Source organism: Hetaerina americana, unplaced genomic scaffold (genome assembly GCF_022747635.1).
Source record: "Hetaerina americana unplaced genomic scaffold, ioHetAmer1.1.p SCAF_10, whole genome shotgun sequence".
Lineage (NCBI taxonomy): Eukaryota > Metazoa > Arthropoda > Insecta > Odonata > Calopterygidae > Hetaerina > Hetaerina americana.
The window spans coordinates 19,274,163-19,291,321 of record NW_027286070.1 but is presented as its reverse complement, the minus strand read 5'-3'; the positions used below and the strand labels follow the sequence as shown (position 1 = coordinate 19,291,321).

The 17,159-nt window shown below is 39.2% G+C and overlaps 2 protein-coding genes across 2 annotated transcripts in view; both read right to left on the bottom strand.

Moving 5' to 3' along the window:
- LOC139698301 (uncharacterized) overlaps window positions 1–938 on the bottom strand; it is a 29,197-nt gene extending 28,259 nt beyond the window's left edge. The window contains exon 1 of the mRNA XM_071597188.1: window positions 628–938. Coding sequence (XP_071453289.1) covers window positions 628–900 — 273 coding nt within the window. The 5' untranslated portion in view covers window positions 901–938. The remainder of the gene's footprint in view (window positions 1–627) is intronic.
- Window positions 939–996: 58 nt separating this feature from the next.
- The window catches only part of LOC139700275 (uncharacterized), a gene marked incomplete at its 3' end in the record, with an annotated part of 566,019 nt that continues 549,856 nt past the window's right edge, over window positions 997–17,159 (bottom strand). The window contains exon 5 of the mRNA XM_071598911.1: window positions 997–1,170. Within this exon, the coding sequence (XP_071455012.1) occupies window positions 997–1,170 (174 nt within the window). The remainder of the gene's footprint in view (window positions 1,171–17,159) is intronic.

The window sequence follows — 17,159 nt, the reverse complement described above, 5'->3', positions numbered from 1 at the left end:
CAATGATTGAATGATTGAAATGACCCCTAAGGGTAAGTTGCTTTTCCTCAGGACTGCTGCGGGTAGTTTAAATTTCATTATAACATCAGTATAATCCGTCCGCAGGCAGATTAAGGGTGATAATGGGCAACGCAATCGACAACAATCCGCAGGTCCGCATTAGAATCTCTCGCTTCAGAAACCAATCGTGTCAATTCCGGCTCCATGGAAAATTGATTCCGTGAAGTGTTAATCTCTATCAATAGCCTATAAACGTGTCTCTTTTCTAGTGGTAGCTTGAAATGTAACTGCGCCTAGTCCTATAGAAACTACTGTATTTCAAAGTAGATTTGCTGGATACATCGGAAACATTTTTATAAGGAAGTTTACCTAAAGGATAGCCACTTAAAATCAAGAAGCTGTTAGAAGAGACTGGGAATCTTTTAGAACTCCAAATTATTATAGTTACACAACAATTAACTCTAAAGACAGTAAAGTGACAGTCTGAAGTGATATGGAACATAATTTGTGCAAGGTATCAATTATAAGTCTGCCGACCGTATTATTCTATGAGCTTAGCTTACTATAATTAGGGGGTGAAAGTACCTTTGCGGGAAAAGAATAAGAGATAACGAATTGCCACCTCACCACAAAAGACAGCTGGACCGTTGTCGAGGAGGCGGTGGCCGTCACCACGGGCACCACCTCGGGAGGATCGAAGGTGTCGAAGACGGGAGTTGACTCCCCGTCGTCGTCGACCGACGCCCCCGACACTGTCGTGGTGGTCGCCGCCATCGTGATGGCCCCGCTCCCTGGGGGGAGGTGGGATGCCCCCTTGATGGGGGATGTGGCGGTGGGACCCCCTCCCTCGGGGGTGGGAGGTGATGTCGTGCCGGCGTACGCACTATGGGCTCCTGACATCTTCCCCAGGGCTGCGGAGGCGAGGAAGTCGTTCTTGCTTTTCCCTCCCTTGCCCCTATCGGCACCAACACCTGCCTTGCCCCCCTTCGCCCCCGTCCCCAGGGTATTTCCATTGCCGCCCGGCGACTCGTGCGATTCGAAGTTGTCAAGGTCTTCCAGGTGGTCCTCGGAGCTAGTCCTGAAGGGCCGGATGCGGTGGGATCCGTGCGTGGTCAGCTCATACTGCCGATGAGAACCCTCGGAGAACCGAGTCAGCAGCTTGTCGCTGACCTTTTGTTTTTAAATAAAAAATTGGGTAAAATAAGAATGAAAATGAATTACAAATTCACGGATAATCATAACTACTTTTTAACTTCCCACTATCATGCAATGAATGATTTTTTCACACATTTCAGCCCAATTCAGCACAGAATATGAGATGAAGACTTTAAAAAAATTATTTTCTACCAGTAATGTGCAACAGAAACAATTTATCAATGGCTATACCATTTCATTCAGCCATATTAGTTCTGTATATAAATGTATGGGCGATAAAAATATTTGAAATATGCATTTTATTACTGAGTACCGCATAAAAAATGTATTGCTCCACTGTATGGAGAACTATTTTCCCAAACCAACGTATCGTCCGTTTTGGATTAAGCCTTATAGCTCCATATTGCCCGCAGGAAGGGAGTCCAAGGTTTTTACTTTTTGAATCTTAATCTCATAGTCCCATCCTAAAACTTATTTTTGATTTAATTTTCACTGTATTATGTATCACATATTAAAAAAATGCAGCGAGAGGCGGTTAAATGTGTATTGTTAGTCATTAGAGAACAAATTGTATCACGGATATATTTGGTTAATATAATTGCAGGGCTTATTTAATTGAAAAAAATGGAAAACATTAGGTGTAATGCATAGAAGAGGAAGCAGCTTGAAGAATATATGTAAGGCAGCGTTGGACAAAAGAATTTGTCATGACTGTAGGTGATGTTACATTGTAAGCGATGCTATTGGTGTGAAAATTAGGACTGTAAAGGCAAGTTTGACAGGAATGATAAGGATTTGAGTGACATCTGACATGGTCCGCCTTATGTACGAATTTTAGTAATGACAGATTATCCAGTTGGCTATGAAATATCTCCGCCAACTTAATGGTGCCATACGCAGGCTATTAGGTACACACTCAAATATGTCCAGTTACGAATATCTAACTGTACGAGTATTTATTGAACTTTATTGAGTATTACTCAATGATTTTCCTGTCTCAGTATCCTTTCTTATCTTTTCAATGAATGCCGCTCATTTACATGATATTTTTAAATATTAGTTAAGCAAGGAATATGACCATAATGTATATGAAAATTCACTAGTCACAAGTATTTATACGTGAAAATATTATAGGTGAATTTAAGATGCTTAAAGAGTGATGTTATTATTGGAATCAACTAAATAAAATAGAGCGAATGGCAGTATAAATTAATATTTCATTTTATCTTTGATTAAATACGGATGTTTAATTTCCTCGTATTATTTTACCAGCAACAATTTAGAAATTTTACCGTCAGTTCACAGCAAGCGTATTTCCCTGTATAATTTGACTCAAATTTATATATCACCTAATCTAATTTTAACTACTGGTAGCGAAATATACTGAACTTTATTGTTCATTTTAATTGATTAGTTGACGCACTTAAAAGTATTTAAATACCTTTTAGTTGAAAACATTACTTTTTTGACAATAAAATGACCACCAATGGGTAATAAAATTCTATTAACATTACAAAAGGGCTTGGTTAGTTTATAAATTTCAATTTTGACGTTCTAAGTTGAATTATTTTAAATGAATTATATATGTGTGTGTATATATATAAATATATATATATATAAATATAAATATATATATATATATATATATATATATATATATATATCCATACATACCCACACAACTACATACACACAAGCAATTATCTCCATAAAAGAGCGATCTCAAGCCATGACACGAGTGTATTAAAAAACTTTGATCAAAAATTCAAACACAGAAATACAGAAAAGACACATCTAGTTGACGTTTCGGCGGCACGACCGTCATCTTCCTGTGCCATCGAAATGTGGTCAAAAAATATATATGGAGAAGTTTGGTGAACATGATCTCATTAAGAGGGTTGAATGGATGCTTGATTTTATGGATATATCCATACATTTTCTACAATAATCCGATTTAACTCGCTGTGATGAATAAGATTAGTTTTAGGTATCGCAGCTGAGATCAAACTATAGATATCCTTGGAGTAAGCGCAATCGAAATTTCGATCTTCACGACTCTGTGGTTCCTGGTCCTGGAACATTTTTGACTCCGTGACGACGCCTTGCGTTCCTTCAAGGCAGTTTTCTACGCTCCAGGTCGCATTGCAGTAATGGAAAATGTTTCAGAGATTAACTCCTGGGACACAATTTATTTTTCCCACGTAATAAAGAGACCGAATTTTATTTTGGAAAAAGATGGAAGGACGAACCCAATGCGTCGACGTCCGGAATATTTAAGAAGACGCATTAATAAAATGGCTAAAAGGTGAAATGAGTCGGGACTGATTCATCGCCGTCGAGCATGAGGGAAGAATCTTTAAACGCGCCCTCAACTTTATCAACGCCAGGAAAATAGGGCGCTCCCGGGCTAGAGGATTGGTTCGGGGGTGAGGAGAGGAGGTAGGAAGCGTTAAGTTGGATTCTTTTCGAAGGAGGACGGAGATTTATTCGGGGCAAATGTGCAATGGTGATATATTCCTCGAACTTTCTATGGAAACGAAGCAGAAGTCCTGAGCATTTAAAATCACTCCCGTTGAAGAATTTCATCATCATGAAGGTAAAAGGCAGTGAACAGGAAAACACGAGCATCATTGTATTGATCTTTTAAGGAATGGAGTGATAATGGTACGAGTCACGAATGAACGTTTTAATCAGTATGGTCATCAAAAGATGTAAAATATCAATTGGCCCATGACTTTTTTATAATATAAACGAGGAGACTTCTTCATTTTATTATTATATGGTAGAATTTATGTTACAGGATTTTAAATAGTCGTACGTATACCTTTCAAATGGTTTAAAATGTAATATATTGAAAGTAAATTACTTTGCCGAAAAAGTACACATTCCACTTAAAGTGAATTAATTAACAGTATATTTAATTGCTATTCAGTTGCATAGTTGTTTCTAGGGCGTACATTGTACCTATATGAGGTTTGAAAATAAAAATGTAAGGAGGTTTTCGGGAAATAAAAATGAAAATTAATTTCAATGTTATTAAAGAAATAAAATCTATAATTTAATATTTGAGTAGAGAAAAATCATCATCGCAATATGATTTTATCGTTGAGACAAATTTATTTCTAAAAATGTGAAGGCAAATTAACTCAATTTACAACTATTCAAGCGTATGAATGGAGCTCATTTTTGAAATCAACCAATCTATTCTTCCGATATAGCAGTCATAGTTTTTATGCAATTGCTGTCACATCATTGACTTTGTAGACTCCATTGACTCACTTCGGAGTGATTGAGTTCTCAGGAGTCAAATAAACATTTTACGAGTATTTACAGAGTTTTTTTCCTGTATCCATTCTGCTAAATACCTAAAAGCAAGAACATCAAAGAGATTCTCAATTCACATACTTAAGTGACTAAAAGAAACGTGCTGGAGAGGCAGCGGAAATGATTTTGAATTTTTAAATTCATTTCATAGTAACGGGCGACCCCAAGCAGAAATTACAACATGAAGCGTGACGTATGCAAGAAGGAAGAGATTGGCCAGATTGAATGAGAAGAAGTTACTCATGTAATGGCCAGGAATAAGAGGGCACCCTAAAATATTGGCGACTCGTGACAAATCAAAAAGGATAGAATGAAAGAAAACTGAGCATATTTTTCTAGCAATTGGATTACGTGCATTAAAGGGAATTACTAACATTTAAATAGTATTCATTAAAAATCCAATTGCGTTCTATAAAAATGTTTTAATATAAAACAACAAAGTAATAATGTAAATTGATTTGTTTGCATACACCGCTCAGTTATTATCACTTATTTATTTATTATTATTAAAATACAATTTGGTGAGAAGCCAGATGGAATGATACAGCTAAACAATCAATACTTAGAAAAAGACTGGTAAATAGGCAAATCAAAAACTAAGAAAGAAAATGTAATTTTCTTAAGGTGTTTGGAAATTATCTTCTTAAAATTTCTAATACGAATCAATTTTTGTATTATTCAATTCAATAGTTATAGAATGAAAATAATCGGTAGATAATTGCATTGATATAAATCGTACGCCGACCTCAATAGTAGCGAGGTAACGTCCTCGCCCGCCAATACAAAGATCATGGGTTCGATTCCCGGGTTTTTCTGCATCAAGGGTTTGAGTGTTTGAAATTGTTTATTTGCTATATCATTTGCGAAAGTCCGATGTAAAGGCTAAACTGTTGTTTTCGGGTTAATGTGAGATAAATAAAATAAGTAATTACATGTACTGATGTACTACTCATCCATACCCTCCAGTCTTTCTATTCTAATTCATGCTACCTTAGGCCATTTGTTCTTCTTTCAAATTGCACTTTTGGTGCCTTTACCTCTGTTATCCTTCCAGTATACCCTTGGTGGTTTATCTTATTCTTCTCTACTTTGTGCTATTCCTCCAAAGCGTTTAATTTTCAATATTTAATACACTTACTCGAATATCACTGTATATGAACACACATGAAGTTTAATATCCGTCGTCAGTGGGCGATTTCACTAAACTCCCAAATCCTCTTTAGATTGCAGTTCGAATGATCAATGCTTGCAATTCATTGGATTCACTTCACAAGAAATATTTTGTATTTTGCTCTTAAATCAAGCTATAGAGTGAAATTCATGTGGGTGAAAATGCTTTCCTATCCGTCACTATGAATTTTATCTTACAAAAATAACAATGTCATCGACTTAAAAAATTTAGAATTTTCCATGAGTATCATTAAATTGGTTCAGTTTCCATCATTCATAAACTAACTTCAATCAGAAATAGCTGCATATTTGAACCTTATTTTTCTTGTGTACCTATTCACAAAGGAATGTATGAGGAAGTCTTTTTTTGTCTTCGAAGTAAAAGAATTGAAAAGTAGGCCTTCGGTCTTTGCCTTTTTTGAAGTATTCAGGAGATATTAACGTGAAAAAAATGCACGCGCAACTTTGTAGTATTATTTTATTCGTAAATGATAACGGGCAACTCGGGCGATTAACTGAAAAGGAGGCATAGAGCTTATAAATATGATCCTAATTATGAATAAATGGAAGAAACATTTGATTCCTACATACATTTCTAGTCTAGGAAGAAATAATTACCTAATAGGTGCAGTAAATTGCATATAATTATTCATATAAATATGCATTTAAAAGATTATTGAATGGAACAGAAAACTTTTACAAACCAAAGAATTTCGTGCGTCAAAATTGGCGACAGAGTAAATAGAAAAGTAAGTAATTAAATATTTAAGATTTTGAAAAACGATTTCGTTTATTATTTAGTCCTTTTCTATTAGGGCGGCTCCCATTCCAGATAGCCTGATAATCGTGTTGCCGTGGGTGACCAGACTGGTAACGCACAGGGGCTTTCAGACGGGAGGGCCTTAATGCCTATTTACGCTTTTTGAGTGCCCACTAGACTTTTACGGTGATGTGATTAAAGGGTGACCCTATGTTCAAAGGAAGGCTTCGTGACTACATTTCAAGCTTGTAATTCTGGTTGGGGTTGACTCCTGAGTTTGATCATCCTTCCTGCCGCAAGTTGTCCGGTTTCTAGTCCCGGTCAAGGTAAATGACTTTTAGACCTTTGATTATAAACCCATTCAGATTATGGGATGGCTTAGAAAGGCAGATAGTAATTCATTTAATGCTCATTTAGAGCATAATTCACCGCTTTTGGACATTAAGGCGATTTTGGCGGTGCTATTGTGAGGGTAGTGAACGGAAGAATGAGAGTTAAAGTTGAGAGGTAGTGGATGGAGAGTCAAAGATGGAGTCAAAAGGCATCGTGGACCTTGAAGGGGAAGATGTCACTAAAAATATCCCTTGGTAAGGATCCACTTCAATATCACATATAATAGATAGATATTTACAATTTTGTCATGCTGTATCTACTCTACGCAATTCCGTGTGTTCACAAGGTCTGACTTCTTAATTCATGCCTACGTTCTGAGAAGCTATTTTCTCATGTTAAGTATCAACCAAAGCTTTTTAGTTAATAAAATTGTTTTGAGAAGCTATCATCGTACATTTTAGGTGGTTTCAAAGTAATTATGTCATGAGTTTCAGTTTAGTAAAATATTTGTTTTACGTAACTTTAAATTGTACATTCGAATCCGAGCCAACATATCTATCTATCTTCAATAAAATTATGTGAGAATTATCAGTGGATTGAAATATGTAGAAAATTTCATAAGAGCTTCGTTATTGGTGGCCAATAAATGATAAGTTTGAATTTTATTTTTGTAGAACATCACCTTTCTCTCCTTCCTTTATTTATGTTCCTGACGTGCAAGCTTAGAAAAAATTAAAAGATCCCCACAATAAGCGAGTTGGTAGCATATTTGTGTTCGTATTGGGTATTAGACATTACGATGATTGATTTTTTATCTACTTTTTTGTGTTGTTTCACCGTTTTCACTAAATTCATTTCAAACTTGATATTTAACGTAAAAAAACATCAAATTGTCGTCAGTGGTTTTCAGTATTAACTTTAAAATTTCTGTCCCTTTGTTGAGAGCGCTTTTACTTTCCAACCATCTAGTTTTTTGAGGTTACCTCCCAAAAACCCCACTTCATCTCTCGTTGACGTGCACGGATAATTTAAAACGAAACGAACGTGAGCTCCGGTTGCTCATTTTGCATTTATTTTCGGACACACGCTCAACCTATTTTTGCACGGTGGATTTGGACCACGAATTTGAAATATTACCATTCAAAACGTCCCGAATATTCTTTTATCTTCCTTTTTCCTTCCGCCACGCTTCCTACTGAAGAGGCACGGGATACAGGAGGTAAGCGAGGGGTAATAATCGACGTAAGAAGATGGAGAGAGGCGGAAGGATTGTCAAAAGAAGGGGAGCGAACTAGAGAGATGAAGAGGGTGAGTTAGCGCAATTTAGGTTTCCCGCAGTAGTCTCCGTGGTATTTCTTTTTTTCGTCTCAATATGGAAACCGAACCTCGAACGCGACGGAGGGCATATGCATGCTGCTGTGCTCATCAGCGCATGCACGTGACTCCACGCGATTACATTCCGAAAGGGAAAGGGGCGGAGCATCAACGACGGGACTTGCCGTCGTAAAAGGAGCGCGTTTCGAGGAGCATTGAGGCTCAGGAGAAAAGGGTGGGGTGTGGAGAGGGAAAGACGCAGATGACGGCGTCGAGGATCACTATAATGACGGCGATGATGGAATGGAATGGAAGGACGGAAAGGAAACGTCGATGATAGAGAGATAAAGAAGGCAATTTTGGCGCTCTTTTTGTGTGTGCGTGTGTGTGTGTGTATGTGCATATGAAATACACGTGGCACGTTAGCTCAGATAGTAAAAGGTCTCTTTTAGTAAGAGAGTGGCATCAGATTGGGATTACGTGTTTGTCACATTTTCCGTGAAAATTTACTTATGCTTTGCGTTTGTTACTATGTTTCAAAATTTTTAATGTGTTTTATTTTACCCTATCAATAATATTTATAAATGGCACACTCATATATGCATGCAAAAATATATGTGTATATATAATGTACATTTATTTGGTAATCTACCGGTAAAGGTGGGTTAGTGATGGGCACAACTACCAAATAAATATCTTGTTTCTCTCAACAAAGTACAACCCAAATTCCTTAATCTCCGTATACTTCCTTCCTCCTAGTATTTCGTCCACTAACCATATCCTGTTTCAAACTCTTCCTCGTCTTCCTGAAATTCTCCCCTCTATCAGTCTTCAACATCCCACTGCCGATCGATTTGCCTTTCATCCACTTTTCCTGTTCCCCTATGATTTCTCTTAAAAATTCTCTGTCCTTCCTCCCATACACAGCTCCTCCTTATTTGTTAACTTTTCTGTCCCCTTTACCATCTCCATCCTTCTCCATATCCACATTTCGAAAGCCTCCAATCTATGTCTATCATCCTGCTATAATGATCAATATCCGCCCCGTACATAACCGCGCTCCATATCAAAGTTTTGACAAGCTTTTACTTGACATCTTTCTCAATGTTTCTGTCATGAATTACCTCCTCTTTGTTAAAGCCTCTATGGTATGTATAAAAACGCCTTTTTTGGTATTAAAACCAAGTATTGGTGATGACTAGCCCGTATCTCCTACGGAACTCATTTGATTTCTCCCCACTATTACTCTTCGTACCAAAACCGTAATTTCCCACCTCATCACCATCTATTCATTCGCCGACCGTCCTATTCGAATCCCTCATTACTATTAAATGTTTCCTTGCAGAAGCAAAAGCGACTATGTTGACCAGCTGATCGTACTTAGTATCCCCTATCGACTTCTTTCTTATGATCGCTCGGTGGTATGTATACCTGAAAAATGGCCAAGTTCCATGGTTCTGCTTTTATCTCTACTAGCGATATTCTATTCGTTGCTTGTTCTATGCTGACTACGCTTCTTCCTACCTCTTTATTCAATACTATGGCAACCCCCCATTGGCTCTCGTCCCCACCGCTGTATTTACTCCAGTAGTCCCCGCTATCCTTCCATTTCACCTCGATTGAATTAAAATATCTATATTTCCTCTTTCCATCTCTCGCTTAATATTCTCTGATTTTTCTGTTCTCATAAAAGCCCTCACATTCAAAGTTCCTATTCTAACTAATTTGGTCTTTTTCTTCTGCGTCTTCTGTCCTGATGCTGTCGTTTTCCTTTGCAAGGTTTTCGTGAGATGACGATCGCGAAAGTCTTGCCTCTCCTGCAGAAGAATTGCGCTAGGCAAAGAGGCTTTCACAAGGAGGAGGGAGTTGATGACGGGGACGTTGAGTAAGGATGTTAAGATAAGACACGTAAAAACTTTGATATGGAGCGTAGCTATGTACGGCGCGGAAACGTGGTCATTGAAGCAGGAGGATAGACGTAGACTGGAGGCTTTTGAAATGTGGGTGTGGAGAAGAATGGAGAAGATGAAATGGACAGAGAAGAAAACAAATGAGGAAGTACTTGGTGTGGTGGGCGAAGAGAGGGGTTTGTTAAGTGAAATCCTATGGAGGCAGGAAAAGTGGCTGAAGGGGGTATTGACCGGCAGCGGGATGTTGAAGATTGTGATTGAGGGGAGAATGTTAGACAAACGAGGAAAGGGAAGGAACAGGATAGGGATGTTGGACGGGATGAAGGGAGGAAGAAAGTACTCAGAGCTGAAGAGGGACCTGATGTAGAGTAGGATGTTGTGTTTTGCGGGGGGTCACAGATAGTTGAATTAGTAATTACGTCCATCCAAAACCTACCTTAACCGGTAGATTACCTAATAATAATATATATGTTATATATATATATATATATATATATATATATATATATATATATATATATATATATATATATACATTCAAACACGAAATCCCGCTACTGGCTTCCCACCCAGAGGGCCCGGGTTCAAATCCCGGCGGTGTTGAATATTTTTCAGAGGTATCTCGATCCCTGCTTGAGGTGCTTTGTGGAGGGCACTTTGAGTGAGTACGCCGTCCGTCGGATGGGACGTTAAGCCGCGGACCCCTTGGCGCCTTTCGTAAAGAGTAGGCTAATGCCGACGCCGGGTTTCTCTCCACCCTTCATCCTTTCCTATCCATCCCCTATGGCGCAAATGACCTCAGCTGTCGGTCGCCTCCCCTCAAAACTACTACTACTACTACGAAATCCCGCCAAACGGCGAATAAATACTCATATATACAGAAACAGATATAAGGAAAAGGGATAGGAACACATATAAAGGACGAACACAATAGAGGTGGGGAAGGCGGAATCGAACGGATCACAAGAGTAAAAATATTTCCTCAACCGGGACTCGAACACCGGATCTTTCCACTTGCCGGGCGGATGCTCTTAACCACTTGAGCTATCGAGGATAGTCAATTTACCCTGAGATCCGTGGGTCTAATATGTCGCCAAGCGCCCCGATTCTTTCAGCCAAGAGATGGCGTCAGGGGGCAGTTTCACCCACCAAAGGAGAAATAGACAATACACAAGGAAAGGAAAGGACAGTGGGTTAGAATTCATACAACATCATACAGGAAAGGAACAGTGCGTTTCGTGGCACGAATAGCCAGAAGAAAGAGATGAGCCACATTGGCCAAATACACATTCAAACACGAAATCCCGCCAAACGGCGAATAAATACTCATATATACAGAAACAGATATAAGGAAAAGGGATAGGAACACATATAAAGGACGAACACAATAGAGGTGGGGAAGGCGGAATCGAACGGATCACAAGAGTAAAAATATTTCCTCAACCGGGACTCGAACACCGGATCTTTCCACTTGCCGGGCGGATGCTCTTAACCACTTGAGCTATCGAGGATAGTCAATTTACCCTGAGATCCGTGGGTCTAATATGTCGCCAAGCGCCCCGATTCTTTCAGCCAAGAGATGGCGTCAGGGGGCAGTTTCACCCACCAAAGGAGAAATAGACAATACACAAGGAAAGGAAAGGACAGTGGGTTAGAATTCATACAACATCATACAGGAAAGGAACAGTGCGTTTCGTGGCACGCATAGCCAGAAGAAAGAGATGAGCCACATTGGCCAAATACACACTTTGAAGAAATGAAAAAATAATGGTTGTGAGATAATTGAGATGCTTACTCAAGCGGGAATATTTTACTAGCAAGTTATAATTTTGTAATTATAACTTTTCTTAGGCGTAGCACTTTATTTAACCTTACATGCTCCTTCATAAGCACAACACGTTCTAAACTACTATCTATTTTATACCAAGCATCAAGTTTTATAATTCTAAGCTACATTTTCTCACGTAAAAGTGAATTGGTAACTGAAGAAAACAATGACTCAGAATGAACAAGGATGCCAAGTTAGAGACCTCCGTTGCTTTCCCTCCATGGGGGAAAATAATAAAGCCAATTTCTTTGAACTTAATTCGTAAAAGAATCGAAAAGATATACCATAAGCAAATGTCTGGAAGTCTTTCTTGTTTGATTCTCTCTTCACCTTGATAATTTTGCTCTTTTCACGGTGCCTACTCTCCTCGATTTTTAATAACTTGTCGATTTCATTTCTCACCTAAAATACTTTCACTCAGTAAAGAAATTTGAAATAGGCCATTTAATATGAACTGAAAGTTTGTGAATCTTTTGAAATCGAACGTGAAAAATTACATATTCAGAATTTAAAAAAAAATTGAATCATCTCCGCTTATAATCGGTTTTGTCCCACAGTGAGCTGCCTCGTAAGGGTACATGTCACCGATGTAATCCTAAAATTGTGACTTCCCGACGGATTATTATGAGGAAGATATTCCCTTATTAAATTCAATAATAATAAGTCTGCAGTAAACAAATCTACGACTCCGAAAAGTGGTAGTCGTTATCTAAAAAAATAAAGCCTGCTAATAAACCAAACCATCCCCGTACCACCAACGTTCGTCTTCGTGGCGTTATATCGGCTATTTGACCCAAGTATCTCCGGCTTTTTCCGCCGGCAAACATTAATTTTTTTCTCCCAGTGAATCACTTTTGCCAGGCATGTACTCGGTGATTGGCTTCACGCGACCTAACATTTGGAGCTCAAGATAGGATCTTTCTCGGTGAAAACAGTTTCATCGGAGAGTCGTAGGCACGAATGACGTGGGTCAACAGTTAGCCATTGAGTTATCCTCTCTCTCTCACTCCAGCTTTGGACCACGCACGAGTTTAGACCACGCACAGGGTGAACTTCCGAGGGTACCCAGGACAGCGGGACACTGCACCGTCCCGTGTACGGGATCCTCGACACCCAATACGTATAGACCCCCTCCACCAATGGCGTTGTGGAGAATCCCGACACCTTTGATCTCGGCTGACGTGCCTGCCGTTCTCATGAACGAGGAACCGGGATGCATTATGCCGGAGTTACTTCCGCCTGGCCACGCCTGAGTTGCGGAAAGCCGTATCGCACTCAGAGCAACTCGGTCATAGAGAAGCTGCTCATAATGCGTGACCACCGACGTCGCTTTGCCTTCTGCTTTCGGAGCCCGGGCTTACCTGCAGAATGCTTAATAGTTCTGAAACCGGGCGCCGACGTTCCGAAGCCTATCTCCCCCGTCCTCATTACAGACCGAAGGATCTTCAGAATATCGGTAAATCCTCACGCTAAAGGTTTCGAAACATCACTATTTCTCTCTCGATCCCCTTCGTACATTCTATCCGCTGAGAAAACATGAGATTTTTTAATGAATTGTAAAAATTTCAACTCTTTACTCCTTTTTAAACGACATATATCCTTTAGTTAAGATCTATATGCTTTATATGTTATATATCACATTTGTTTCATTTTTAAAAATTTGTAGTATCACTACATTCATCATGTCTTCATTAAATTGTAAAACTGTGAGATACCTCTTCTCCTGGGAGGTAGTGGGTAGTAAAAGAAATACCGCCGTCTCGTCTGTCCCAGGTTAAATAAATAATGAAATATAATAACCAACGGTTATGACGAGTGGCCTGTGTTAAAATTCAAAACTGGGCGATCTCCCGGAGGAGCTTCTTTCTATATCCCTCCATCCTCTCCATCTACCATCCTTCCCATTCCTTTCCGCTCGCCCGCTTCGACGTCGAACCAAGGCGGCGAGGAGGGCGTGGGGAATTGGGGGGGGGGAGAGATGTGTGTGGAGGATTTTAAGGGAGGAGGTGGACCCCTTTTTCCTCATCTCCCTTCCCACGAGCGGCGGGGAATGGATGGATTATATGTGGGCGGGACGTGGGGTGGGAGGAGGCGATGGGAGGGGTGTGCGATGCCATCGCTGCAGACTGCATGGTAATGGCCTTACCCCTCCTCCTCCATTGCGAAAGATCCTGGCGAGATATGATGATGGCTTATGTGAGAACTCCCCCGCATAAAAATCTCATGCAGTCTTCCATAATGGATTGACGACGATTAGGGATCCTCTCCCTTCCTTTCACCCAAAGTCCTTTAGTCTGGCACCTTCTTTTTATGTCCTTTTTTTTCTAAGCAGGAGACTCTTAAGGGTGAGGATGGGATGGGGAAGATGAGGGACTTGAAAGAGATCTCACCCTACCTCATCGTTCCGGGGAAATAATCCGAAACTAGATTAAACGCTTTTCGTCATTATTGCCTGTGGGTAGGAACGAGTGGCTCCTTTAATATTTTTTGGCCGGAGAATCCTCATGAAGTACTCGACAATTGGAGCTCATTTCTCGGGCGTTCCCATCCTCTCCCTTTGGAATCCTCCAAAGAACTCCCCCATACAAGCCTCAAACCTGGGCAAGTAAGTGGATTTGGCTGGCATCCAGTGTGCAAATCCTTTGAATGCATTTTCGTTCTCACTTAATCAACTGGGCGTGGATATATATTTAGGGTCGAACGAGCGAACTTTCGAGTTGAAATTTTAGTCCCCTTTCGGATCTTGAATGATATCGGTTCAGGATTCGGTTCGATTTTTGAACATTTTCTTTAAATTATTTAGCGAAATTTCATCCCGTGTTTCGTTTACGATTTTCTGTTTTTGACATCAGGTCACTCCGAAAAAAAATTTTTCTTGTCAAAATTATTTATTCGAGGAGAATTTCAAGCATTACTGCATGTGTTAACATAAAATGCAAGATCTGTTCCAAAGGTAGTAGGACTTATTTTTTCCCGGATAGACGGACGGACGGGCCGCGGTTTCCCTGGTCGGTTCGTGCGAGGGGAAGTCTCAGGAAAGGCTGGAGGCCAATGGCAGTTGGCTCCCAGCCTTTGTAGAGTACGGATCGTTTGTTTGCGAAACCTTTGTAACGTATCCTCGTTACTCTCCATCGTTACGGACCGGTTATTGGAATAGCACTACGCCATCAAATTTTACGTGAAAATGGGCAAAACTGGGAAAAAGACTCGCCATGGGTGATTAGCTGTTTTTTAGTGGCGCAAGTTGCGGTGGGAGGATAGAAAAGATGTTGAAGACGCCGAACGTCAAGACGCCCTTCGATCTGAAAAAGTGACGAAAATCTTGCAAGAGTGAAAGCTTTGTTGAACAGGGATCGCATTTTAAGGGTTTGAATGGTTTCTTATGAACTTTGCATCCATAAAAGTGGTGTTCAACGGCTTGTGACCGAAAATACGGGCATTAGAAATGTGTGTGCGGATTTGGTACAGCGAGTGATCTCGGACGAATATAAGTAAACTCGCATGCCGATTTGTCGAGAGCTTTTCGGCCTTTTGAGCGGGAATCCAAAGTTTTTTTTTTAAAAAAAGGTCCACCAGACCTCTTCCTCTTTCACCGCCTCAAATCCGTGCTTGAAGGACGTATCCATGGCTGGGTAGAAGTGTTACAATAGGCCTTAACTAGGTAGCTTAGCAGAATTCCGGACACAGTCTCTTCCATAAGGAGTACCAGACGTGGAAAAGCCGCTGGCAGCGGTGTGTGGACGCTTAAGGGTGCTACTTTGAAGACTTTTTAGTGAATGTATGGATTTTAGCATTAACTATTTTAATCGACTCAGTCCTACCACTTATGGGGCAGATCTTGTAGCGCGCGTAACTCATACCAATGTGTTTGAATTACAATTGGTTTAGCCTTAATCCTGAAAAGGTTAGGGTAATCGTGCGATAAACTACGGAGATTGTAAAATTGGCCGATAATTGATAACACTTATGATTGTATTTCTTACTGGCGCTTAACGAAGAATTGGTGCCATTTCCATTACTTTCCAATGAATCTCCGAGTATAGACCATTACCTTTGCGAGGGTTACGGAACAGCTGAATTTCGATTGGCGCTGTGGCACTCAGAGCGGCGAGACAATTTGTGTCGTAGACTATTTTTTTCTACCAGATGATAAAATGTCAATTTTGTTCCAAGTCCAATAAAGATTTTTGATTATACGATTTTCTCTGCGACCTGCGGCGGCTTCCAATCCATAATACCTAACCTTAATAGCAGCCGTAAAACAAACTTTCGGATCGTTAAAGGAGCCAGCCATATATTTTCAAATAATTATCTCATTCACCTCAAGTTGAATTGGTTTTCATTGGTTTTTCGGAGAACTAATTTCTCTTCATATTGTTTGAGAGGTATTTTATATGAGTTGAATTTCCGAGATAAATTATTGTAATTACTCATAGGCATTTGAAGCCTTACTTAATGACCAATATGTATATAAATGCACACACCTTTATAAAATGAATATATATATATATATATATATACATAGATATAAAATTTAGATAAACATTGTAAATATGTATATATATTTATTTATATGTATACACATAATATATATATATATATATATATATATATATATATATATATACACACACACACACATATAAAAAAAATCGAAAAATACATAAAAAGGTGGGTTGCGGTAGTCTTGCAGTAGAACATTGGATTTCTGATCAGAGGGCCCGGATTCGATTCCTGGGTCTCTCTGAGCACCAGCAGCTCCACCAAAACTTGTGTAATTTTTTCGGGTACCAGATGTTCCAGGGAAACAATAACTGGTACAGGGAAATAAACTGCCCCCCCCCCTAGTCTGATGTGTGAATTTTACACGCTATCGGGCTTAGTACTGGGTTAACTCTACAACCATCTATCAAACCGACCTTCGGGTTGACTACTGGGTTATGGTTCATGAGTGTATATATATATATATATATATATATATATATATATATATATATATATATATATATATCGATGATGCAGGAGCAATGACGAGAGTAATATAATGTATGGATGGCACAATAGAACACAAAAATAAAGTAGATAAAACGTAAAAGGACATTTAAATTATTGATTGTTTGAGTTTCGGCCTTCTCTGAGGCCTTTTTTTAGGTCAGACTCCTTATATATATACATATATGTATATATGTATATCAATGTTTATATATATATATACTTATATATATATATATATATATATATATATATATATATATATATATATATATATATATATATATATATTGGCCTGTGGCCCAATTGACCATGATTTCATGGGCAAATAAGTGAGCAATTGGTAAAATGGAATTGCGCGTGAAAACGGAAT